This window comes from Dromaius novaehollandiae, chromosome 13 (assembly GCF_036370855.1).
Source record: "Dromaius novaehollandiae isolate bDroNov1 chromosome 13, bDroNov1.hap1, whole genome shotgun sequence".
Classification (NCBI taxonomy): domain Eukaryota; kingdom Metazoa; phylum Chordata; class Aves; order Casuariiformes; family Dromaiidae; genus Dromaius; species Dromaius novaehollandiae.
The window spans coordinates 8,895,183-8,921,552 of record NC_088110.1 but is presented as its reverse complement, the minus strand read 5'-3'; the positions used below and the strand labels follow the sequence as shown (position 1 = coordinate 8,921,552).

General features: G+C 38.2%; 1 protein-coding gene across 3 annotated transcripts in view; it reads left to right on the top strand.

The window, feature by feature from the left end:
- The window catches only part of TENT4B (terminal nucleotidyltransferase 4B), a 45,101-nt gene that overhangs the window by 11,334 nt on the left and 7,397 nt on the right, over positions 1 to 26,370 (top strand). For all 3 annotated transcript variants that reach the window (XM_064519571.1, XM_064519569.1, XM_064519568.1), the window contains exons 2-7: positions 11,309 to 11,432; positions 17,122 to 17,168; positions 20,110 to 20,230; positions 21,234 to 21,341; positions 24,684 to 24,812; positions 25,631 to 25,844. In XM_064519571.1, coding sequence (XP_064375641.1) covers positions 11,309 to 11,432; positions 17,122 to 17,168; positions 20,110 to 20,230; positions 21,234 to 21,341; positions 24,684 to 24,812; positions 25,631 to 25,844 — 743 coding nt within the window. The remainder of the gene's footprint in view (positions 1 to 11,308; positions 11,433 to 17,121; positions 17,169 to 20,109; positions 20,231 to 21,233; positions 21,342 to 24,683; positions 24,813 to 25,630; positions 25,845 to 26,370) is intronic.

Sequence of the window (26,370 nt, the reverse complement as noted above, 5' to 3'; positions counted from 1 at the left end):
AATTAGAGCTTCTGAGCACAAGAGAACAAACCAGAATATGAGCAGATGAAAATAGTTCATAATATATACCTTTAATGGAGTATATTATGGGGTAAATGGGTCCCAAAATGAATACTGGGTTGTTTCACATGAACAGAGTTCACTGTGCACACCCTTATTGTAAAGATAACAAATCATCAAAGTAAAATGTTACCTGAAATATGGCTTGCCATAGTGAGTGTGGTTTTTCCTCCTCCCCCAAAATGCACCCACTGGAGTGACTTTTGAGCATTTGGAAACTGAGAGGGTAATTACTTTGGAGATTTGAGTTTTCCCTGAGTATGACAACATCACATCTAAACTTTTATTAATGTTACTACACTTTGGTGACACTGTTACAACAAGTAATAGGTGTGTGATAAACTGGTTCTGAACATATGATAAACATTGGATAAGTTGATATCACTGACTATTCTGTTCAAAGGCAATGTATTTAACCTACAGATCAAAGTGTTTTGCAAAATAGTAAGTGGTGACTTCCAATCATTTCATAACAATCTTTGAATACTTCTAATATAGGAAATGCAGCCAATTTGAGTTGGTGGCTCACTTATGTTTTCCTGGACTGTTTCAAAAGGCTGTGCAGAATTCTTCCCCCTCACCCCCAACCTGGAAATGTTAGAAGGCATTAGCAATTTGCACTGACTTTCCAGGTGTCATAACTGCATTTCAGATTTTATTTGAAAGTGTCCATTTGCTAGAGCAGAAAAGGCATTAACAAACTGCAACTGTATCTTGTTATCAGGCTAAATTAAATAATTTGTAAGGTTTTTTTCTAACTTTGACACTGAAATGATGAACTTTGACAGGTTTATTGTGAAGGCAACGCAAGTTTAACTTCAGGGTGACACCACTGTCCATAAGCATTTTTTTACTTTTAGGATTCAAACTATTATTGGTATGTGTTAAATGAAGGCTTTTGAATTTGGAATCTGTTCCTGGTTCTTTTGCATACTTAGTAGCTAAAAAGCAGGTTGGTTTGCACAAATGGACATGAAGTGGTTTTCTAGAATTATCACAGTGCCCTCTGAGGTGTGAGTTATTAATTTGTAGTGAAAAATGCGTGAGCAGTACCAGCTGTAGGTAGGAACTTGAACTTTAAACAGCTTTCTGACTTGACTTTGATGTGAATAGCCTGAGCCTTAGATTGCAATTGTGTCTCTCTTTATCCTAAGAGACTGGTATGGGTTTGTTTGGAGCGAATGCTTGAAAGTTTAAATCAACTCCGATGGAAGTGGACTGAAGTTAGTAATTACATTGCTCACCGTGCTTTCATTTAACTAATCTCTCAAGCATAATCAGTTATTCTTGTTTATGATTTGATATTTGTCAGGCAGAACCCACTGTGTATGTGAAAGCAGAGGACTTTTCTCAGCTTTCTCCTGTTTCCGGCAGAACCCAGTGTTTGGGTTGCGTGACAGGCTTGCTTGGCCTTGTGTTGGGTTAAGTCATAGGCTGTGCTTCCACGGAGGTAAAGGGGCATGTACGCAGCCGCTTACATGTTGCAAAACGCCTGTGGTGCGGGTTTTTAGCTCAGATCCGAGTCTTCAGATGGAGATTTCTTTTGAGCGCATGTTATTCCTAGGAGGCATGCCTCAGCCGTCAGGGAGCACGTTGATCTCTCCTCTGCCCTGATAGCGTGCCGTGTAATTTAGTGGCAGATCACAGGTTGCTTGTGTAATCGTATTTACAACACTGACACAGTCGTAACAATATACTGTAGAGGCCTATAAAGAACCTTTGCACTAAGGTAGCTTTATAAAAACATATAGAAATGAGAATAAGCTAATTGCCATATACCTCTTTTCTGGTTTAATTGTAAACGCTAGTGTTGATACTTGCAAAACTGATCTAATATACCTTTTTTTTTTTTTTTTAAACTCCTTTTTACTACCTGTTATACTTAGTATAGAAGGTGTCAGACATAAACCCAAACATTACTGTGTTATTGGAAAGGTTCGGCTAATACAAGTTAGACTACTACTAATAACTATAGAATTTACTTTTACTTCTGAACCTCTTGTTTAAAAAACTTAGAAACTGATTTATTTATTTATTTTAATGAAAGCTTTCTAAGCAAGCAAAATTGGCAGGCTGAGGAATTACCAATTCTCACTATAGGAAATAGATACCTTTAACTTCTCTGTGGTTTTAGCTATTTAGAATTATACCTCAAGTTGTAAGTAGAGAATGCATAAAGTACATAATAACAATTGCACTTCAAGGGTTTTGTTAATATAAATCTGTCTTTTAAATTAGTTGGCCTGTATATGTAGTTGTATTCCTACATTATAATACTTTTCTACAAGCGATCTGAAGAAAAACTTTGTGGTAGTAATTCTTTATATAGCCTCACCAGAGGAGCTGTGGGAATTACTAGTATGTTTCAAGATAATAAGATATTTTTAGCAGTTGAAGCCTTTTTGTCATCATAAAATAATGATTCCCCATCTCTACTTTTTCCCACTTTGTTCTTCCTGCAGAAAAAATTGCTCTCCCGCTTCATCTTGCTCTTTTGTTAATACTCTTTCTTTCAGCTAGCTTGAGTAGCAATTTCTTCTTCCCCCCCTCCCCCCCCTTAACAAAACACGTTCTCTCTCCTTACTTTTGCATCCCCATTGCCTGGGAGAATAGAAGCAGAAGCCTCTCGTACCCCTCACTTACACAGATAGGAAGGAGGGGCCTCATGTAGCTGCTTTCCAGGGGAGAAACAGAAGGATATTCCCAGACGTGTGGAGATCAGGCTACATCGTTGTGTGTACAGTATGATTTTTTGGGGGGGAAGGGGGCGAATGGCAAGTGAACATACTTCTTAAAATGGTCTTTCCAGATAGACTTTGATGTTTTTTGCTGGAAATACTGTGAAAAGGAAAGCAGCACCCAGCATGCATATGGCCTGGGTTTAAAAAGCAGTCTGAATTTAACATTGTCTCTTCTAGTGAATGCTATCAAATTCGTATTTTTTTCAAATTAGAGGTTTAGAAATCTGTGCTAGTTGGTGAACTAACTGCATGTCTTGAAACACTAGTTTGATTATTAACTACAGTAAAATGTCTTGCTGTTTGTTAATACCCCTCTAAATCACTTGAATATACAGGGGAAAAAAAAACCAAATAGTCTTTGGATCAGTTTGTGGAATTATACTTCAAATTGCTTATAGGGAGGATTAATTGAAGCATTTAATTTTTCTAATTAAAGTTAAGTATAGACTTTTTCCTCTTAAAAGACAAATTTCTATAGGAAAAAATGTCTAGGTGTAGTAGATGTATGCACGCAAGATGAATGCATGCATTGCTGCATACAGGCAAACGAAAAATGTTCGCTCTTACCTTGTCAGTGATACACAGTCTCTTATATTACTTTTTGACTAAAGAATATGCCTGGACTTTTAATTACAAATACTCTGAGTCAATTTAAAGAAGATAGCATTCATCCTGATTGAGGCAAAGTGTTTATAAAATAAAAACCTGAGAAGGTGGAGATACCTGTTAACAGTTAGTATTTTTTAAGAAAAGGCCCACATTGCTGCTTCTTCCTATGAATAAAATCTGGTCGCATGTTTTAATATCTCTCTCTCCTTCACTTTGGCCATTTCCGTAAGGCAGTACTATTTTAGTGCTTTTTATCGTGTCCTTAAGGTAATAAGTTAATGTTAAATCCAGAACTAAATAGAAAGCTAGATTAATTTGAGGAGTTTTGGACACTTGTGGGGTTTGGGAGGGAGGAAGAGGTGGTTATACTATATATTTTCAACTATTTGTGCATGATAGAAAACTTAGCTCTTGTAACATAAATTTTTTGTGGCATCTTTTTTGCTCCACAGCATTTGGGGAAATATATATGATCAGTTCCACCATGGATTGTTGAAGTGAACAAACTATTCAGAAAAGTATTTTCAAATTTAATGTCAGAGTAACTAGATGAATCTTGAAAGACCCTGAGCCCTGGAAACAGGATCTGGGTTCCTGAATGACAGGGGGGGCTGTGGAAATTCAACTCTCCTTCAGGCTTAAAACGTAATTCTGTGAATTACTTGGCAAACAACAAATGTTAGTCATAAAAGTAAACTATTCTTGGATAAATGCTAAAAACTACTCAAATATCAATTGTTTGCCAGAGGTGGTCTTCTGGATTTAGCTACACCAGTTAAGGGTATTTCTTCCCCTGGCTGCTTTTTGCCCCTTGCCATCGGGAAACGACTGCTCCCACAGTCCACCTGCGGGCTCCCTAGTAAGCTTTAGGAAAAGTTGGCTTGCTTAGCTTAACTGATTTAACTTAGCTAACTTTGCCTCAGATGGATTAGGGAGGCTTGTGTAATCCTCTTACAGCAGGCCTTGTCGAAGGGAAGCTAGGGAGTAGTAATAAACACCTGGGGTATAATGGGAAGGGCCAGAAATAAATCTAATTTGCCTAGCTTTTTGCAAAGTGAAACTCTGCTTGTGTCTTAGGAAACTGCTTTATACGTTGGATATCCTGATTTTTAGCGATGTGTAGTAATCATAAAGCAGCAGAATACCTGCTTTTTCCGCATGTCTGATTTGGGGTAAACCGTGAAAAGATGGCATTGTAAGGCTGTATTTCAAATAGGTGAATGCAACTGAAGAACTCAACAAATCTGAGTGGTGGAAAAATCCCACTTGCTTAAGCTTTCTATTTCTGCCAGATTAGTAATATGGAAATCTTGTTGGATGTTTCCTTTTAAAGTTCCCGTAGGGCATACGTGGGCACAGAATACAGTTACTGTGTGACCCGTAATATGTTGACTTGGTTCAGAGACTAGAGATATAAAAGGTGATGGTGGAAGTCTCTGAGGCTTTTGAAAACTGTTTGCTTTATTATGCACAGTTTTGGTTTCTTATGAGGACTGATATATCAGTCATCATGAAGCTTAATTGCCTATTAAATCACCTGCAGATGCAGTTAGATGTTTTTTCAGTAGCTTAAAGCCTAGTGCATGTTAAAAGACTTTGTCTGTTGCAGAGGCCCAGGTGGGAGGCAGAAGACCTCAGCAGATGCTTTGTATTTACAGTTCTCTTCCCTACTCCAGTGTCTGGTTTTGCTTGAGAAAGTAGATGGGCGAAATAATTTGTGATCTTTATAGTGTCCACTGTTCCTATTTTGTTACTTAGCACATGCAGATGGTAAGACCAGTAATCTAGAAATGATTTTATTAAGCTCTCAGGAGATTAATATTAAAGTTGAAGGTGGATTTGGGTTGCTGTTGGGTTCCATAATCTTCTAGAGTCACAGTGTTACTTCTAAAATTAAAAAAAAAGCGGGGGGGGGGGGGGAGGAGATCAGGCCCCCGGTGTCTTTCCTTTTCATCGGTTGCAACTCTGTCTGAATCCCCTTCAGGACCAAAGAGCTCACTAAGATGAGAGGGGCAAGCTTTGTTTAGTTCATAAAACTTCTCAGGGATCAGAAATTGCTGTCATAATTCTGTACTTATAGTTGCAAAAACAGTGCCATCTTTTTTTTTAGTAGAGCATCTCTGGGAGCTTCAAATCAAAGTTGTTTTCTCTTGTCCTGTGCAATACTGGCCCTGCTGTCTGGAGGGGAGCAATAGGTGCTGTTAAAAATGTTAAGTATTGACGCTTTTAAGAAGTTAAAATACCTAAGGTTCCTTCTTAGTTTTTTGCAAAACACATATATAGAACTGATATGCTGAAATGTTTTTTTTGTTGCATTTGATCCTTTTTTCTCCAGAGGGGACCTGCAATGTGAGGGAAGGGGGAGAAGGCAGCTAAACACTGCCGTATAGGAATTATTCATCCAAAGAAAATTCAGGTACAAAAGGCTTATTTGGTGCTAGAGGGGTACATTGTAAATATCCTATCCAAATGTGGATATAAAATCAATAAAGTTCTTAAGAAGTGATTTATCTTAAAGCATATAGTTTGGGGAAGTAAAAGTCACCTGTGTGTTCATTGCTTACTTCCACCCACAGTCCTCAAAGGTTCTAAATAATTCATATTTTCATCATTCTGAAAATGAGGCTTACTTCAGAAAATCTTGGTAAAGAATAAATTGTAGCAAATGAGCACTATACAAGTTTTTTTGCGTATGGCTAATACCCATTGTTTTAAATTATCTTCAGTAATTCTGTTACAAATAGCTTTTCCTGTGCAAAGGAATATACATGCCTAAGGCAGAGGGGGGCTTGTTGGGGTGGACCGGCAGAGTTTGTAATCCAGTCATTCTTGGTAGTTAGAGCAGAAGCTGTGGATAACACCCTTATGAAAGAAATCATAACATGCATGTCTGCATAATTTCTCCTGTGAAATGAAAAGTGAAGAGCCAGAAGAGAGTGGAAAAATAACACAATTCCAGAATGTTAAAGCAGGAAACTTTTCAATTAGAAGTTATTCCTTTGATTAGGAGAATACTCTTGTGTTAGCATGCAGGGGCAAGAGTTCCTGCTGTTCTGTGAACACCTGTGGTGATAAGGAATCAGAATCATCTTTATCTCACTGTCTGTTATGCTTGGCAAAGCTGTAATCCACTCTGCTCGGAACAAGAAAGGAACATCTTAAAATATGTTCAAACTTGTGGGCAGTCACTGACATGGCCAGGCGAGCACTGACTGTCGATTGTTGTCTGGCTGGCTTCTGCTAAGCTGCCTAAATCTTGTAGGCTGATCATTTAGTCTGTATCAGGATCCTAGGGCAGAGGCGTACCGCTTTCCATACCTTCAGTGACTTTCCGTGGAACGATAGGGTTTCCAGTGTCATTCTTTTGGTTCCAGTTCTGGATTTACAGAAATAATGAGTTATGCTGCTTTATGTTTCAGGTAACAGAAGTGTACCGCTGTGTATGCGATTGTCCATGTATCTGTCTGTCTCTGCATGTGTGCATATAAAACAAGAATGAGATTCTATTTGTATGGGTTATTTTTAATTTGATTGCCAGAGGTGCAGTAAGATTCATCCTCCAGAACAGCAGTATCTTGGATATATGTTGACCAGTTTGAGAAACCTGAGCTGCACAGTTTAGAGCACGCAAGTTGTGTTACAAAATAAAGCTAGGTGTGATCAAAGTGAGCAGCGTAATGCGTTATGTTCCACAGTACTTGCACTGTCACAAAAGTTGAGGTTTTTGACCAGAATGGCTTGAATCTGTCGGATTGCCACTGCTTCCTGGTCATGCTCTTCAGTGATGTTAGGGTGGGAAGTCCCTCTCGCTGCAATTATAGCTTTTGGGACCATCCTTATTTTTTAATGATACTTCGTTGTCTGTGTCAGGTAAATATAACAAGCACAATGATCCTCTAAATGTGGTGGTTTCTGTTTTCTGGTTGTATTTTCTAATGAATATGGAACTTCAGCTTGCAAAGCTTGAAAGCATGCTGTTCTTATCTCATGGTAGGAGATTATGCAGCTACTGCTCTGTTTTAAAACATACTCAGAGCATGTGTAAGGGATTTTTCATGTGTTATGATTTCCAGAAATACAGGACAAAGACCCATTTGTTTACTGCTATTTACTGTAATAAATACAGTAAACTAATGCTGTTATGCATTGCAGAGAATTCTCAAGCATCAGTAGCTTCAATATGACTGTAGAGACAAATAAAATATCTGTCAATAGCGAAGTCAGGTTTATTACAGTGTAACTTCCTACCAAAAACAAGTCTCCTTTAAAAAGACTTTTATCTAAAATAACTAATGAATGTAGTGGCATTAAATAATAGTGTTATGATGCCAAAAATAACTTCTGGGTCTCTTTGATCTTCATTTCGGCTAAAGATATAGAATTCCACCAGAGACTCTTGTAAACAGACTCCATTAATCTGAACACATTGTTTTGAAAAACAGCTACTATAATAAATGCTGACTAAGACAGTGAATAACCTTGAGTTTTAATTTTCAATACAACTCAAGTTAACTCCGCATTAATTAGAGTCATGCTACTAAGTCGTGTTGTGTTGCTGTAAAGTCTGCATATAGCTACGTCCTTTTGTGTTGGCTTTTTAATTAATTGTTCTCTTGCTTCTTGGCTGCTGTCATTACTGGGCAGGGAGGTAGTTACAGGTGTAGTCTTCAGCCTTTACAGCTGCTCTCTGCCCTTGAATACAGTGCTTATGTGCAACGCAGATGATCGTCACTGTATAGACTACTGGAGCAGATGAAATACAGCTATGTTTGTGTATTTCCAACTGGGTTGCTTGGTTTTCTCTAGTAGTCTTAAAGGGATTCTTCTATAATTGAGAAAGTTTTATTTTGTTTATATCCACATAGTTTAGTGAAGTTCAGTGCATCTGTAATGTAAGTTTCTGTGTGTGCATAACTTCTTGTATTTGCCATAAGACTTTACACTGCTATCTAAGGATAGGAATGATCCTATTTAAAGAGATCTAGACATACATAATGGATACTTAGGTTTAGAAAAATAATGACCTCTGATTCAGACAACACATCATTATTGTGTGTGGTTCTAAGGAAATGCACCAACAGTAAGCATCTCAACTATGGTTGTCAGATAACTGAGTTAATAAAGAGAGAATCATGCACAGGGAACTGCATTGTCTCTATCGCTTAGTCCTTTATTCACTTTGAGGACCAGATTTCGTGTTGTTTTGTTTTTTCCAAGTTCCCTTCTGGGGAAAAAAACCCTATTACCTCCCTCAAGGAGGAAGCCCAGGAGCAGTTGACTGCTGGGTCCACTCCTGATGGCAGTATGGATTTGTACCCTGCCACAGGTGAATTTCTCCTTGAGGACAGTCCCTCAATATTATCCCAGCAGGTCTTGTGCCATCTGGTATCCCAAACATCTTTGTGAAAAGTACTGCTCTGGCCTCATCCTTCATTATTTTGTCCAGAATGAACCAGCCTCCTTACCACCCCATGCAAAGTAAGTTAAAGCATCTGTTTGACTCTGAGAGGCTAAAAGGAGATCTGGGCCACATCTTCTGTGCTGTGAGTGTAACCAGTCTGTTTGGGGTAGCCCAGAGAAGCACAGGCATAACTTATGCTGTTACTTGGTTAAGTACCCCCGGTGTAGTCTGCAAAGGAAGTACAGAACTTCCAAGACATTATAGGAAGACTTGGGTTGTCTCCCAGGTCTTCCAGTTTGAAGGCTGGTTGACTAAATTACTTTTTTTTTTTAAGATGTTTTCTAGGGTTGGATATTTTTGTTTTATGCCTGTTTTCCTCTTCTTGCTGCTGTTTTTGAATGTTACCTTAATGGTCAAGCACGCAGGGACTAAATTAGCAATTCAATATGTGTGGCTGGCAGTGGGGACAGGGCAGGGAACTTAGTTGTTGGAGTGCTCAACTTGGCCTTTATCATGCACTTCTCATCTGAATTAAATTTCTGCAGAAGGAGGATAGCAGTAAGGACAGTTGTCTCAGTAAGTACCAACATATTGAACTGCAGTGGGATTGCTAAGGAAAAGTACTTGTTGAAGAATAGGAGATCACTGAAAAGCCAAAAGTTAAGGAGTCAATGCCTGTATAAGGGGTGATAGTAGTATTTTGGAATGTGTATGTTAACCACAAGCTGTAAACTTTAAAGAAGAGCAAGAAGGCAGCAGTAGGAGGAGGTAAGAAATTTCCTAGCAACATCAAAAGAAATGCTGCAAATAGCATTTATCAGTATGGATGTTACAGCTGCATTGTCAAAGGCATCCTTGCAGTACTTGGACGCTGCGTGTGAATGTGGCTTGTGCCAGTGTATGGCAGTGGTTGGAAGGGATGGGAGGAAAGGTGTCATTGTGCATTTTTGGGTGCACATAGGGAGGTTTTTCTTAGCCTTTGAGAATCCTTCTCTAGACATCAGAAGAGGAAAAGCTTCTCTAAAGGTTGGTTTAGCACAGCTAAATAGGCATCTGTCCAGCCCTCCCCTTGGATGGACCCTTCCAAGGAATTGCTCTCTGCAGCAGCTGCCCAGAGCCCGTGGGGACCGTCAGCTTCGGCTGGACGTCTTTTATGCCTGTTCCCCTGAAGGAGGGGTGGGGGGTGGAATTCCAATAAATGCTCAGTAATAAGTAATGTAAATGTTTTATTCTTCAGTCCCTTAGGGAAGGAAGTTTGTGGTGTTCATAATGCTGCAGTATTCAAGAACGTAACGCAGGTGTCTTGAGTTCTCTCTGTACTCTTGACTCTGTTAAACATAACTTTCAGACGTTTTAATGTATTTTGGTACTGTGTACAACTTCCAGTTATTAACAGCTGATTTATTTAAGTGCATGTGCAATGGGAAACTATTAGATTCCACATCTCTTCTGAGGATTTACTCTTAATCAATTGCTTTCTTTTGATCGTTCCTCAGAGCTTTAAGGCAAGATGCATTTGTACTTGTTAACTGAAAACAATACGTTTTTGTTGAAAATAACTGCCTGTTACTGTAATGGTCACTGCACGAAGCAAATGAAATTAATTTAGCTGCTCTGTGCCAGAGTTCCACTTAATTTTGCAGGAATTAAAAGATTGCATCTGATCTTTTTTTTTAATTATTCAAGATGATGGTGTGTTTATGATATTACAGAAGCACAGAGATTTGTGGCACGGTATGAAGACATTTTTACTTGAATTATAATCATAGGCAATCCAAACATAGCTTACTGACTCTAAGAAGCACATGTAATATGGTAAACTCCAATCTCTCAAGTGTGTTGGTCAACTGTCTGTCAATCGCATGTTCTTTTAAGCCACTGCTGCATATGTGTTACGTATTTTCTTGTTACGCGGCAAGAACATATATTTAGTGTTTGTGTTGTCTCAAACAATGAAGGAAGCAGTTCTTCCAGCTCTAGTACTGGCACAATTACTAACACCTTTTTAAAAAGCCTGATAACTGAATATAGACTGATGCCTGAAACTACCTAACTGGTGCCAAAAGGCTGACCAGAAAATGTTGGCTGAAACCTTCTGTTTAAACTTTTGACTGTGTGCACTTTGAGCTTACAGCTACATTCTTCGTAGGAGACTGAAACACTTTTGTACAATGCTGACATTAAAATACATAGTATGACTTATACTGTGAATTGAAGGCACTTGGATTGTTTTTTTTTTTTTTTTTTTTTTTTTTAAGCAAGTGCAGTAGAATATTGAACTATGACACAATTTAGCATAGGGAAACTGATCTGAAATTAAATGTTAATAAGTGCAAATCTGGATTTTTTTTTTTATTGTGTGCCACTCTTAAACTGTCCCTTAACTAAGTAATTGACTAGGAACCTAAAAAGAATGTTTGATACAATAGTTGCTATTTCATTGTCTTGTGTGGGTTTTTTTTTTCCCCTGACTCACTTCCCTTTTTTTCCTTCTTAGTCTCCATGAAGAAATCATTGACTTTTATAAGTATATGTCTCCCAGACCTGAAGAAGAGAGAATGCGGATGGAAGTGGTGAACAGGATAGAAAACGTTATAAAAGAGCTCTGGCCTAATGCAGATGTGAGTAGGATACTGTTCTAGCTGTTAAAATATAAAAACAACATTCTGTGCTGTTTTGTTTATGGACACTGAATAATGAAGATACTGCTTATACCATATTCCAAAAAAATAACATTTTGGTCAAATAAGTGAGATGATCTGTATTTCTAGAATAACATAACTCAATACTTCATATCACACCTGGGAACAAAGACAAGCTAGACCTGTTGTAACCAAAGAAAGGGCATAAGATGTGCCAACATTTACTTTCGTTAATACTTACTTTTTTATTAAGATTGATGGGAAGCCATCAGGCATGAGTGTGGAAGGAAACTCATAGGCTGACTGAAAAAGATTGTCTGTAGCAGGACTTCTAGTCCTTACACCTGTGTCTTCGATGCATCTATTAGGGTTGAATGCCATTGTTGCTATGCTAGACCCTACTATTTTTAAGGGGCAAATATATGAAATATCTTAAAAATTTAAAGGAATCTGTTTTTGTAGATGAAAGTGGTCTGTAGATTTCTTGTCTGCACATTGAGCTTAACATCACTGATCTTCCTTCCCCACAGAAGATAGGTTTTTGCTAGGACTTTAGTCAGTCAAAACAAAGCTTCTCCTGTGCAGAACTGTGTTTTTTAAATAAAGCTTTGATTAAAGGGTAGCTAGAGAGGTTACGGTTACGACTTAAGCTTTCATCTTTTAATTCTTCTCATTCAAATACATTAAGTTCTAGTTTAATTGGGTCCCTCTACAAAAATGGTGTTCATTTCCAAAATACAGATTTGTAGCCTTAATCATCTATGTATAGATAACTAAAACTGAAAAAAGTAGCTGAAAATAAGGACCTGTTAACCAAAACAACAAACCAGATTCAAACAACTGACTTTATAGTGTTAGGAATTATCTTTGACCCTGTCACAGTAAAAGATAGTATTTTGACATGGGTAGCTTTAACCCACTATTCATTTTAGATCATCTTAATCTGTTTTTTGGAACATGCTTTAAGAAATTGGTAGAATATGGCTACTGGAATTCTATATAAGCTATATGGATCAAGTGGTATAGAAGTTATAATGTATCAACTTGGTATGAATGAAGTATTAACGAAACATAAAATAAATAGGAAGGAGCACACTCCACTCAGAGTCCTCTTTGTACAGTTATAAAGGATAGGTGGAGTCAATACAACACTTACCTGGTCATTTCGTCTTTGAGGAAAAGCAATAACCTTTCTAAGGGGACTGTGTCAGAGACTTTATGGTATCTCAGATGTATTATATAGCTCTCCCTCTAACCCAGGGAAAGTGTTTTAGACTGTGCTTAAGGGCAGGAATAGCGAGTTGCCAGTGTGACAGGAAATAATATAGGAAACAGTGCAACTATGAAATAGTCCTTAATGTGATATACCCTGCCAAAGTCTTGTAGTAGGTGATTTCATCAAAATAACTGATTGCTTCAGCCTAAATAGGACATCAGTATTTCCTGGACAAGTTTGTATGCTATGGGCTTAGTAGCGTAATGGAGGAATGGACTTACTATCATGAGATCTTTCTTTGTTACCGCTAACACCCTGAATGGGACACAAGGACTTACGTTTTCCAAGACACACATATTCTAACTATTTGTAGGACACAACCTGTAAGTACTAGGCCTTAAATATTGATCTTTTATTTAATAAATTCTGCCCCCCCCCACCCCCAAGTGGGTTTATTTAACCCACCCAACCTACTAAAATTGTTTTTCTGTAGCCATCATCTTTATAAGAAGAGAAAGCAAATTACAAGCCCTCATCTTTTAATTCTTCTTATTCAAATACATGTTTTATTTCCTTGTATCTGCATAACCACACTGGAGAGATACAGCCTGGATAGGTGGACTACAAAGTGGGTTAAAACCTGTCTCATCTGCTTGGCTCAAAGCTAGTATTCAACAGTTGTAACCATCTGGCAGCGAGACTTTCAAGTAGCATTCCTCAGGGGTCAGTGCTGGGGCTGACACTGTTTAGCATCTTCCTTAGCAACCTGGATGGCAGGGCAGAATGCCACCTTGTAAAGTTTGTGAATGATACCAGACCGGGAAGAGCTGTTGACATGGTGGAGTGTTGGGCCACCACTCGGAGAGACTCGGCAAACTGGAAAAATGAGCTGATAGAAACCTCGTGAAGTTCAGCAAAGGTAAATGTGAAGCCTTGCACTTGGGGTTGCATAGTCCCAAGTGACAGTGCAGCCTGGAGACTGAACGATCGAGGAGCAGCTTTCCAGGAAAGGACCTGGGGGTCCTGGTGAGCGAGTCAAACAGGAGTCAGCAGTCGCAGCAATGAGGACTGACCACATAGTGACAGTTGACCGCTAGGCTTAGCTGCAACATCGCTTAGAAGATGTACCAACAGTGCAATTGAGGTTTCACTTTTCAATTAGTGCCAATTAAAACTGCCATCACCCTGTTTCTTCACTGTCCTTGGAAATGTAGAGAGCAAGAGCATTCCAGTTTCTGTTTCTCAAGTCAGTAACTTTCTTCCAAATCTAACTGTTTTGTATGTTGTTACGAAGCGTAGGGGAAGAATTCTCCACTTGTATGTCCTTCTGCTTTCTGGAGGCTAGAAGGCAATTGAACAATGATGACAGCATGCCAGTTTATAACCTGGAAGTTACTGTCATGTCATTTCTAATGCTTATTTTATAGCCCTGTTTGGAAATCTGATCCACTGTGTTCAACTTTGACAGTCTTTTGTTGTAATGTTTTAGTCTTTTGAGTTAATCACTAACCTTTTGGAAATCAGTGTTGGTTTAGCTACTTCTAAGATTTAAGATTTGAGTATGTGCTCTGAGAAGGTGGAGTGGTATTCGGTCCAATGTCCTTAGCTGTAGCTTTAGTGCACAGTGACAAGTTAATGTTTAAGCTGTTCATTTTGAGTCATAGATGCAACAAATTGAGTTAAAATAAACTTTGAAATTAAACATACGCATTTATTTCAGTTTCTCACAAAAGCACTCAAATTTAAGACATACTCATGCTATAAAAAACAGATACTGAGAAAGGTAAATCAGGCTTGATGAACCAGACTGAATTGTGTGGAGTGTGTGTGTGTGTGCACACATACTTTTTTTCTTTTTTTTTTCTTGTTCCACTTAAGAAAAGGCTGAAAAAGCAGATGGAGAGGGGTAAAACTAGGTACCCTAAGCTGCTACTTTATTTATAGAAGTTAGCAATTGTGTAGTTCTGTCATTTGCTCCCTTACTCAAGGGAATGTGCTTAGAAGGAAACATTCCTAGTAAGTGAGAACCATTCTTGGCATCAGCAAGACTCTGACCGTAAGAAAGGCTTTAATTACACTTAAACTGAACAACCCAAAATGTTAAATGAAAACATTTTAAGTCAAAGGTTTTTGAGCCTTTTAATATTAAAATTTGTCTTGAACATACAGGTAGTTGCACAGTGGGATGTAGGTTACATTTGTCATAATGTCCTCAGCTTTGTGTCTGAATGTTACATGGCCTTATAGACCTGAAGGGAAGTAATGTTGCATACCTTGTGTGCTTCAGTTACGAAAATACTATGGTTGGAAATAGTAAAACAAGTAGAAAAATTAACTCTAGGTTGACAAACTTCAGAAAATTCAGTGTTTCAACTTAATCATGTAAAAGAAAGGAATTTAAATTGGCTATGGCTGGGTTTTGTTTTGATCGGGGGGATTTTGGTAGCAAGGACTTTGCAAGCTTGAGTGGGTTTTCAAGATCTGTTGAGCATAGTGAGGACGTATTTGGACATATGCCACAATTAAAGCTCCTTCAGGAACTTCAGACATGAACAGATTTGCAAAAATGTAGGATAAGTACTAATTATAACATACAGCAATAGAAGTAGTCTATTACAGTATTGTGAAGTATTAAGTTTTCCTATGAATACAAACATACATCTCTAGGTACATAAACTAAAAATATTATCAGCAGTGTTTAGCACATCACAAAAACTAATGCTCACATTTCTCATGATGTAGTAGTATCCTGTACTGTATGTTTTAAAGATGTAAATGGCTACAGAGTTTAAGTCCTGATCAGATTATAAATCAAAATCTTTAAAAATTCCATTCTATTTTCCCCACTCTTCCACTTCCATCTCTCCAGAGTTGATGAGAGAGGGATTGAAAGGTGGGTGTGGGTTTCTTTTATAATAATTCAGTATTTCTCATACTCCAATTTATTGTACAATAGCAGATGTTGTCTCATTCCTTTCAGAAAAGGTCATATATGTTGTATCAGTAAGTTTATGAATACTTTCAGGCCTGTTTATTCAATAAAGGCTCTTTTTGCTGTTCAGTTGAACACTATTTTCGATAATGTGAAAGCGTATTTGGATTTCTCCGAATCCCTGAGAAGTGTTTATTTTATTGTGCAAAAGCACTTTAAAGACACTTTTGGTGGTGGAATAAATCATGGTTAGGCCGAACCCAAATAGAGTTTGACAGATGATGCCTTTATGATTATTATGGATTAAAATGGTCATTATTATGTTCTTAGTTTTGTGGTGCTTTTATACTTTTGTCAAAATCTAGTAAAATAGTGATACTAGTTCTTTGACATCTCTTGCAGTCTTTTTTAGTGTGAGAGTCTATGAACTTTTGAAATTTAAATTTACTGCAAGTGTATGCTTTTTATTGGAGTGTGTGAAATGATGTAAAGTAACCAAGAGGGAGCACTTGTGTTGCTTCTTAGTCTGTATTAAAGTATCTAGACGCTTATTTGCAGAACAGCTTCATTTCCCACCTCCTTCTTTTCCTGTCTGCAAAGGGAAAAGCCTAAGAAGTGGGTCACTCAACACTTAAATCAGTGGAAATCAAGGTAGTGTATGAGACTGATTAAAGCAAAATATGTATGCCTGCAAGGTGGCTCCAGGAAATGCATCAGAAGACTGTCTGGCTGAAAATTAGTCCAAATGTGTAGAGATTTTTACTTTGAAGTCTCCATAGTTCCCCTTCGAGAGGTAGTGCGTGAGTCTGACCTTCCCGTGAGTCTTGGTTAAGTTAATGAGAATGTGAGTTTGGATAGCATGCAACAGATACCCAATCATTTAAACCTCCAGTGCTAGTAAAAATCCAGCACAATAAACTAAATCTGTGAGATATGAGAATTTCTGAAACTACTGGCTTTTAGTTTAAGCAGAAATAAATTGTGCTACCTGCTGTATAATGCAGAAAAAATTGTATCTTGACTTAAAAATCTTTTTGTAAGTATACAAAAGTGCCAAAAAAATTAAACCTTAAATTGAGAAAAACATGTTTAAAAGCTGAAGATTGTATTTTGAGACGTGAATGATAGAACTTAAAAAACAGTATTAGTTCAATTTATTTTTTGTTTTCTTCAGTGTTGTAAAACCTTTTGTTCTGTGGTTTTATGCCACATTTGGTCCTGGTGAAAATTCTTATATTAAAAGGAAGAATTTGTGTTAGAACAATCAATATAGATATTAATGTTATTTTCTCTACTTTCGTGGGAAATAACAAGGAAGATTAGTGTGGTATAAAGAAACAAAGATATAAATACTTAACAGAAAGAGTGCTTCTGTTCATGATGTGCATGATGTTAGCAATACCAAAACCTACCAATGGAGGGAAGCAATAATCAACCTTTACAAGCTATTTAATAGAGTTTGTATGGTGACTTCTGAAGCATAAAAATTGGTTTTCTAATATCCTGTTCTTGTTTTTCAGGTGCAGATATTTGGAAGTTTTAAAACTGGTTTATATTTACCTACAAGGTTAGTAATTTTGCAATGTAAATTCTATACAAGAAAAAGATACACTGTGGAAAGTGTACCCCTGTAGTGATTTATCTCCCAGTATTTGTGTTACTTGTGTGTATACTTGTTAAATTAAGAAAATGTTAAGCTATTAATACCTTGCCAAATGTATGGAAATATAGTGATTAATACTATTAACTATAAGTGTCTATATAGGCTTTTTGTGTGTCAGGTAAAGATTTGAATTTCTGCATTGTCACAAAAGGCTTATTTTGTGTTCTGGCTTCATTAAGTGACTGAACCAAAACAAGAGGTTGGCCTTAAAGGAAAAACTAAATTTCATCATCTCCACAGAAGATTAAATCAAAACATTTAATATTATCTTATTAATGCTAATGTTAGCAATGAAAATAAAAATAGTATACATAGGTTATATATAAACCTCTGTTTTGTTCCCTCAATCTTCTTTTGTGAAACCTGTACTTTCAAAGCCAACCTCTACTTTCAAAATCTGTTACTAGTTTTCATAAAGAAAGGTCACACCTGAATGACCCTGGAGTCTTCTGTGTAGAAATTTCTAATACTTTTGACAATGAAATAGAAATAGAATGACAAGGTTTAAATGAGTGCTGAGGATGAACACATTTAAATAGTAGAAGACAGGTTAACACTTGAATTCAGTTCTGTAGGTATTCCAAAATATTCTTTGGGAATATGAGGAATTAATGCCTAGTACCGACTGCAAGTGAGAGATACTTGAGTCGTTGTTTCATATCCTTTTGAAAAGAAAACGTCTGTAAGATGAACACAGATTCTGTATGGATAGGGTTTTATCTAAGGAGTTGCAAGAAAAGCTGAATAGCTCAGTTTTTTTCTGGAAAGTCAGAAGTAAGGTTTGCAAATACATGTTAGCTTTTCATATGTGGCCTTCTTTGCCTTTTTTCATTAATTTAAATATGTTTGACTAAACTGGTTGGATACTGATAGTGCAAGAGATGTATTAGATGTATTCTTATCCACGTGGCTGATAGCTACGGTTCTTTACTATGAATGCTTTTTTTTTTTTTTTTTTTTTTTTTTTTAACCTCAGTTTCAAAACACTTTGCTGTTGACCGTTTGGCTCCATATACTTCCTTTCCTGGTTTCAGCTGAGTTTTTGGTGGAGAACAACTTCAGATACTTTGAAAACACATAGACATGCACAAACCCACAGAAAACCCTTTCCTGTGGCAGTACTTCTCAAACTTTAAAATCAACCAAAATTCATGTGTGTGTTGTTAATTCACTGTTACCTTCTAACAAAGCTTCCCTTTGCCCTAATTTTCCCTCACTCTCCAGTAAAACTGTATAGTTAATCTAGATTTCAGGATCTTGGATTCAGAAAGACCTGCGCTGTGTTTCTAATTCTGTTACTCTGCATTAGAATTTGTCTAATATCCTTTTGCATAAGCTGATGTTGAAGATTTTGATGCATGATTGTTCAGCTGCTGGATCTCTGTGTTATCTTGCAGTTAATATACATACTCAAGGTGATAACAGAACTGCCTTTTCTGTTCTCGGTGTGCAAGAAAAATCTCTCCTATTGTTAACAGTCAGCATCAGCTCTGGGTGTCGCACTAGCTTGGTTTAGGTAGATGAGGAGAGAAGTGTTCAGCATCATTTCCTGCTCTCCAAGCAGGTTCGAAGCGTAGTTTTCTGCAACTTGCTGAATGCTGCCTGTCCTTGTCAGCGCAATGGTATGCAGTTGAACTGGTGCTGAACTTGCCTGTTGCTGACACTAGTTGTCAGCAAGAGAGATTGCGTCTAGCGCAGCTGGAGTTTCTTTGAACACGTTGAGGTTGTTAAAGCAGTGTTGTGAATTGGCAAACCTGTAAAATCTGTGTGAAAAGAAGTGTTCCTAGCTACTGTGGATTTTTTCTGGTGTTTTTGTATCATGCAGTTTTCTATACTGCCGAAGTAGCCTGCTACTGTAACTCTAGGATTACGCTCTCTTCCTTTGCACTCCCTAGCCAAGCAGGAGAAATTGGGGAAAAAAGTCAGAGGAGCAAAGAGAATAAGCACAGGATCTCTAAGTGAAGACACAGAAGTCTAGGTTCGGTTTGGATGCCGTCATGTTTTGAATTTGAGTTTAGGCAGTGAGATGAGGTCTCAGGTCCCTGTAAGTCAAATGAGGCATGGGAGCATGGTGGGGGGGATGTAGAGGGAGGGAGGTGCTCCTTTGAGGAGCTGAGTTACAGTGAAGTTCATTAGATGGTTTGAGCTCATTTAACAGCCTGTTGCTTCCTGAAGTCAAAGTTGCCACGCTTGTCCTTCCTCCTTCCCTGCTCCCTGTTCTTGGCACTACACTGCAGCTGCTTGCCACGTGCCACTTCTGGTGCTCTGATCACCCAGAAGACCAACTCTGAGCTACTGTGTGGCAGGAAATTAGCCCCAGAAGGTGGCTTTTTTGGTTTAATTTTTTGATGGTGTGTGTGGGGGGGTGCCAGGCTAGTATGTTGAATTGACTTATTGTGGGCTAGACAAATAGCAGACCTGGAGTAAAGAAGACAGGATCTGAGAGTGGGGAGGGTGATTGGGACTTTCACTTTCAGTGGCATGTTGTTAAATCAGCCTTACTGATTAATACAGCCCAAAGGTGGTGATTCACAAGTTCATCTCTTGCTCTGAATCACTCTGGAGAAGCTGATCCCTCTCTGCTGACAGTGTGGCCTGAGGAGACTAACCTCTGACTTTGGCAACCCAATTGATCTGTATGTACGTCCGTCCCTTCCCCTTGGTAATCTGAAATATCCTGTATATCCCTAAGTGTAAGGGTTTCCCCACCACCACCCCGGCCTAAAAAAATTAAGAATAAATTGTTTGGTTAAGCTATATTCCATCAGCTTTCTTCTCATATGTGGAGTTGTCTTTCAGTGTGTTAGTCTTTTAATTTGAATATTTCTATTTTCTTCTATTTCAGTGATATTGACTTAGTTGTGTTTGGAAAATGGGAGACGTTACCTCTTTGGACCCTGGAAGAAGCTCTTAGAAAGCACAATGTTGCAGATGAAAATTCAGTAAAGGTTTTAGATAAAGCAACTGTAAGTTTGGGGAAAGAGGTTATTTTCTTGTTCTAAGTTAAATTTGTAGCCAGGAAAGATCTCAGTTAAACGGATGAATTTTCATGAGCAGGAACTACTTTGCATGTACATTCAGACTAGAATGTTTTTTTGTTAGTCATGTCTTTATTGCTGTCAAAATAATTGATACAACTCCAATGGAAGCATCTTTTCCATTAGGAAAATCTAAGGTGCACAACATGCACTTGCTTTTAAGTGTGGTTGTTATTAGTCATTGATGTGAATTAAATCTGACTTGTGAATTCCTGAGCTGAGTTTGTGCACAAGTAAATTTTTTAAACTGCAAGTAAGTAGACATAATACATTTTTATATTGAAATAGTACAATCATCTATAAACATATAGTGGTATTTCTTGCAGGATAGGATTAATGCCATAATAGCTTCCTATCTTTTGTGAAAAAGTTAGTTGTTAGAGCATGTAAGAGTGCTGGGATTTAAACAAGTCTGACTGATGGCTATTATTAGTAGAGAAGTTTAATGTGGAAACCACTGAGGTAGAGATGTATTGGAGTCATCTCAATACTTTGCAGTTCCTTTTGTTTAAAGGTGGTTTTGATAAGTAATCAGTGTATGTTTTGTTCGTAAGAGTATAGTTTGTAACCAGCTATCTTTATTTCCTAAGTATTTGTCTCCCTCTGGTGTTTGTTTTTTCTACTACAACGATACTGCTACACCAGAAACTGACTCCAGAAAACAATGTAAAATAAATCACTTTGAAGTGTTACATTTTGTTAAACAGCATAGGAAATTCAAAATAGCTTTTACGAGCTGAAAAAGCACAGTTTATATAAACAGACTGGCAAGGAGAGAGAGTTCTTAAATAGGCAAGAGTCCTGTTTTCTTTATCTACCTTGTCTCTATAAACCCATAAAACATTTCAGTTTTACTGGTGCATATCATTATTAATAAAACCAAGCATGTCTTGGAAATGCGTGTTGACTTAATCTCTCTTTCTTTTGGCAGGTACCTATTATTAAACTGACAGATTCCTTCACTGAAGTAAAAGTTGATATCAGCTTTAATGTGCAGAATGGGGTTAAAGCAGCCCAGCTTATCAAAGATTTTATCAAGGTTAGGCAACAGTTTAATAGAATTACAGAGATGAATATTCAACTTAATTAGATTTACTCTTTTACTTTGACTGCATCCTCACTACAGATACACATTCACTCTACTGTTATTTTTTGCCATGCTATTTTATGAAGTTCTTGGGGTTTAGATATATTGCTCTAAAGGGCATGAAGATAGTAAAATATATGCAGAAAGTGTATATAGAGAAGATTAATGATACAGTGACAAAGGAAAAAATGCACTAACATCAGTCTTGAATGTTATACTCTTATAACTGAGGTTCCTTGAACCTAAAATTAATAATACCATACATTGGTACAAAAAGTAGGAATAATCTTGTTCTAGTTTGAGTACTGTTTCAGCACACAAATGCCAAATAACTAAAATAAGTTGGATTTAGTAATTTATTGTTCAGATAGTCACCTATAGGTGTAGCATAGATACTGTTGCAGTTATTTGTTTAATATATAGGCTCATTTTGTTAGGATTAATGTGTTTTTGTGTTCAAAGTTTTGAAGCATATTTATACTCTTCCTTGCCTTCCCTCATTCAGTACATTGGACATATGTGGTAAAGGTTTTATAAAGCCAAAAGAGAACTTTATTTCGGTTTGCATGTTCTGCGTTGATACATGAAGTGCAGTTCAGTCTCATTTAAGTGTTTGCAATACTTCTCTGCTGCTAATTACTCTATTTTGTGTTTTTGAACCAAACTAATATACAGCAGGAGAATCAAAGTATTTCTACAGTTAGACAAGTAAAATTCCTTCAGCATGCTCCATAAATCTCTTGAGGAAAGCAAACACTTTCACTCATAAGGCATAGAAGTAAGGTACATCTGCTTTGGTAATGCTGATGTGTTGCAAGCCATCTTCAAAATTACTTGGGAGTTTCAGTTGCTGATGAGTTGGATGTATAGCCTCCAACTTGTTAATCCTCAATTCCTTTATATATGCTTAATAGCAAGTATGAAAGTAGCTCACTCTGCTTCTACAGTGTCTACTCCTTTAACCCTTACAGAGCATAAGGAAAAAAATCTTTGTGCTGAAATTGTTCAGTTCCAGTAGGATATTCTGCATATTTGTCTTCACAGTCTCATCTGTGTGATTGTATGTGCCTTCTGCCTAGGTTTGTGCTCAAATAGCCTTCTCTAGCATCTGTGTTCCAGAGTAAGAGGGTGGAGGGGGCCAAAGACCTTTGTTTCTCTCAGCCTATATCTGAAAAACAGAATTTGATTGTGTCGGCCAACAGTCCTCTGTTAACTCCAGAGCAGTGTTAGTTCTGCGCTAGTTAGCTCGCTGTCGGGGAGAGCAGATGCCAAGGTTCTTTATCGCAAGACACCTGCCTGGAATTTCACAGGTAACTTCAGCGTGCGCATCCAGTGCATTGGGGCAGTGCCCTGCCGTGGACGGGCAGGCCATGTCTGTGTTTCTGCTGCAGAGAGGGTTGTATTTCTGTTGTACTCTGCTCATAAGTCTATTTTTAAGCATGTGAAGCCCAATGTGCATGCCCCAAACTATCTGTGTACTTTTTAATTTCAAGGTAGGAGGCAGTCTTCTCTCTGAGAGAGCCTAAACTGAAGAAGCATCGTGTGTGTTACTCGGACTATTTTTATCCTTTTGGACAGGCTGTTTTGACTTTGGGTCAGGGAGCAGCAAGAGCGGGCTGCTCCATGCAGGGCGGTGAGCCACGTGCGACAGCGGGGCAGGCGCGGGGCAGTGTCCTCGCCAGCGAAGGGTGCCCTCCCGCAGCGCCCGGACAAGGAGAGCAGAGCAGGTCCCGCGACAGCAGTTGGGGCCAGCGGGCAGTTGGGCCGGCGACTGGCAGCCGGGTGCGAAGAGAGGAGGGCACGGCTCAGCGGCTCAGGGTCTGGCTCGGCAGGAAACGTGGCAGCACGCAGGCACGGCTGGGGCATAGCATGGGCGAGGGGTGAGGTGAGAAGTGGCTCCCGTGCGACGTGGGGGAGGCCCCAGCGAGGCTCCTCACGTGGCGGCTCTTTTTTATCCGGCAGCCCAGGCCAAGGCCACGCAGCTGCACCCCATCAGAGCTGGCCTTGGGCACAGGCAGCCAGACCAGTGTGTGGCAGGGAGGAGGCTGTGCTCAGCACCGACACGGGGTGGGCAGTGGCTGCTGTATTATGGAAGGTAATTTATTTAACTTGGAGGAAATTGGAGGTATACTTGCTAAGTGACTTCCTCAGGATGCCTGGGGATGTCTCTGTATAAAACATTTACAGGGCATTCTCTTAGGCCTTATTTTGTCTCACTGAACTTTAAAAACCAAACTGAGATGTCTTGTTCAGTATTACCAATATTGCCAGTATTAATTCAGTATTAGAAAGGTTTATTTCTCTTCATCCAGTTTATTCAGGAAGTCTGAGGCAGCTGGAGCCTTAATTAAGGGTTTACAGACACCTGAGGAGAATCCTTTCTCTGGTTTTTGGTATATTCTTATATTCAGCATTTGAAGTTGTGACTATAAGGCCTTAATAGTTTAAAAAGGCAATCTTGTGATCTTCGGTTAAGTAGGGCTCCTGGCAGCTACCTTCTGATACTGCCTGTAAGGCTTGGATAGCTAAGTTCCTGGAGAAATTCTTCTTTTCCTTTTGATCTTTGGTAATCGTGGGTACCATGATCCACACCACCTCCCTGATGCCACTGACCTACTTTAGCTCTGTGTTGATAAAAGGAGTGATGTTGCTGGGCCTCTTCCCCTCTCTCCCCTGCGATGAGGGGTATAGGGCAGGTGTAGCCCCAGCACCCACTGCTGTCCAAACGTTTCCCGTTCTCTGCCTGTGCGGCCCACGCACACCTCTTGGGGAACCCGGGGGGACAAACCTATTGAAGAACCAGTTACCGTTACGGTAAGTAGTGGCTCTTCTTAAAGTATTTTCTGGGTGTAGTCATTAGGAAGCGTAGTCTTGAACACTAGGCACCTCAGGTGTGATTACTTGCAGGAAAAAGTCTTAGTTCATTTTGGGATATCACCTTTGTTGTAGCAGGAAGCTTTTTTTAATAGACTTGGGTATCTCCATAGTTTTTACTTCATTTTTACTGTATGAGAAAAGCAAGTGTATTTATGCATTCAAACAAAATTGCCTTCATCTTAGGAACTAATTAGTAACTTTTTCCATTGCAATGGAAATTTAGTATCTGTCACCACAGTTGAAGAGGTCTTGATCACAGGCAAAGCACTTTGCTTCTCCTCTGTTATTAAAAATAGTGAGTTAGAATTATACTTAGTTTTGAGACTTACAAACAGCCAGCTTCAGTATGTTTTTTTTATCATCAGTTGTATATATTCACCACAGCATCCTAACAACTTCTTTTTTCTTCTTTTTCAGAAATATCCTGTATTACCATATCTAGTTTTAGTATTGAAACAGTTCCTGTTGCAGAGGGACCTTAATGAGGTGTTCACAGGTGGAATTGGTTCTTATAGTCTTTTTTTAATGGCTGTCAGTTTCCTTCAGGTAAGCTAAATGAAAATAATATTCATGAGATAAATCTGTATTGTGTTGGGGGGATTACAAAAATATGAAATAGTTAATCATTTTCTGGCTTTATCAACTACATTTTTTTCTTGTATTAAATTTTATTGTATAACTGTGTGTATGAATGAATGAATATACTTTTCTAGTATATAGTATTTTTGAGTTTAAGCTCTGAATTGGAGCTCAGTGTATGCTGACTGTTATTTTTCTGTTGACTGCTGAGAACAAAACAAATGAACGCAGCAGGCATATCTTTTTGTAAGAAAATCTCCCAACTCAATTTTTTTTCTTATTGTGACTAATGGCATTTTCACTTGCAAAAACTGATCTGATATCCAGGCAACTTTGATATCAATTGCAAACCAGTTCATCATCATCTCAGGCTGCATACTGAACAGTAGAGGGGATCATTTAGATAGTTGTGTATGTTAAAATCCTATTTTTATTCCAAACCCAGGTTTGTGAAGTTCAAATTGATTCTGGAATTCTCGTCCTTGGTTTTTTTTTACACAAACCCTGTGCTGGAAGTTCATTTACTCATTATAAAGTTCTAAATAAGAAAACATGGATAGTTGCCTGCCATATTGTTAGGAGATACTTGATTTGCAAAAGTTTGATAGTGTCGTCTTTTAATGATGCAGAACTGCTTTATTAAGGAAAATTACTATTTTAGATATGTTTGCTATGAAATAGCAAAGAATATAAAAATAAACAGAAAAGGATTTAAAGGCACTTGAAACCTAGAGTCCTAAGAAAATGATTTTTTTTTCTTTTTTTTTCCCCTCTCCTCTTAATAGCTGCATCCCAGGGAAGATGCCTGCATGCCCAATGCCAACTATGGTGTTCTTTTAATAGAGTTTTTTGAATTATATGGACGTCACTTCAATTATTTGAAGACTGGAATCCGAATAAAGGATGGTGGCTCTTATGTTGCCAAGGATGAAGTGCAAAAAAGCATGCTGGATGGCTATAGACCATCAATGTTGTATATCGAGGATCCATTACAGCCAGGTATCCTTACGAGCCAAGGTTCAACATACTGACTAAGTAAAAAGCTATAGAAATGCTTAATCCAAAGGAGTTAAACCAAAGAATAACTCAGAATGAACTCCCAAAAAACAAAACAAAAGCACCTCATCCATTTGTATAAGCACAGGATGCTCTCCGAATAAAATGATTTCCTTTGAGATGTGTTGCCAGCAGCAGTTACAATGCCGTCTGAGAGCATGCCTGTACCGCAGCCAGGAGGTGGGATGTGGGAAGGCATACCAAGCAACTTTAATGTCTGCTCTGAAAACAGCAATAAGGATGCAGTACTATGGGCTAGATGTACATGTATATATACGCGTTGTCCCTTTCAAGGCTTCACCTGCCTGTATCACTGTTGCACCTTATGATACATGTATACTCTAATGCTCACTGTCCCGTTTGATTTTATAAGATCACATAAATTCGTAGTGATTTCATTCTATATTACTGCATTTATGTTTTGTTAAGGTTGAATGTTGATATAAATGGATGGCTTCTAAAATGGTGC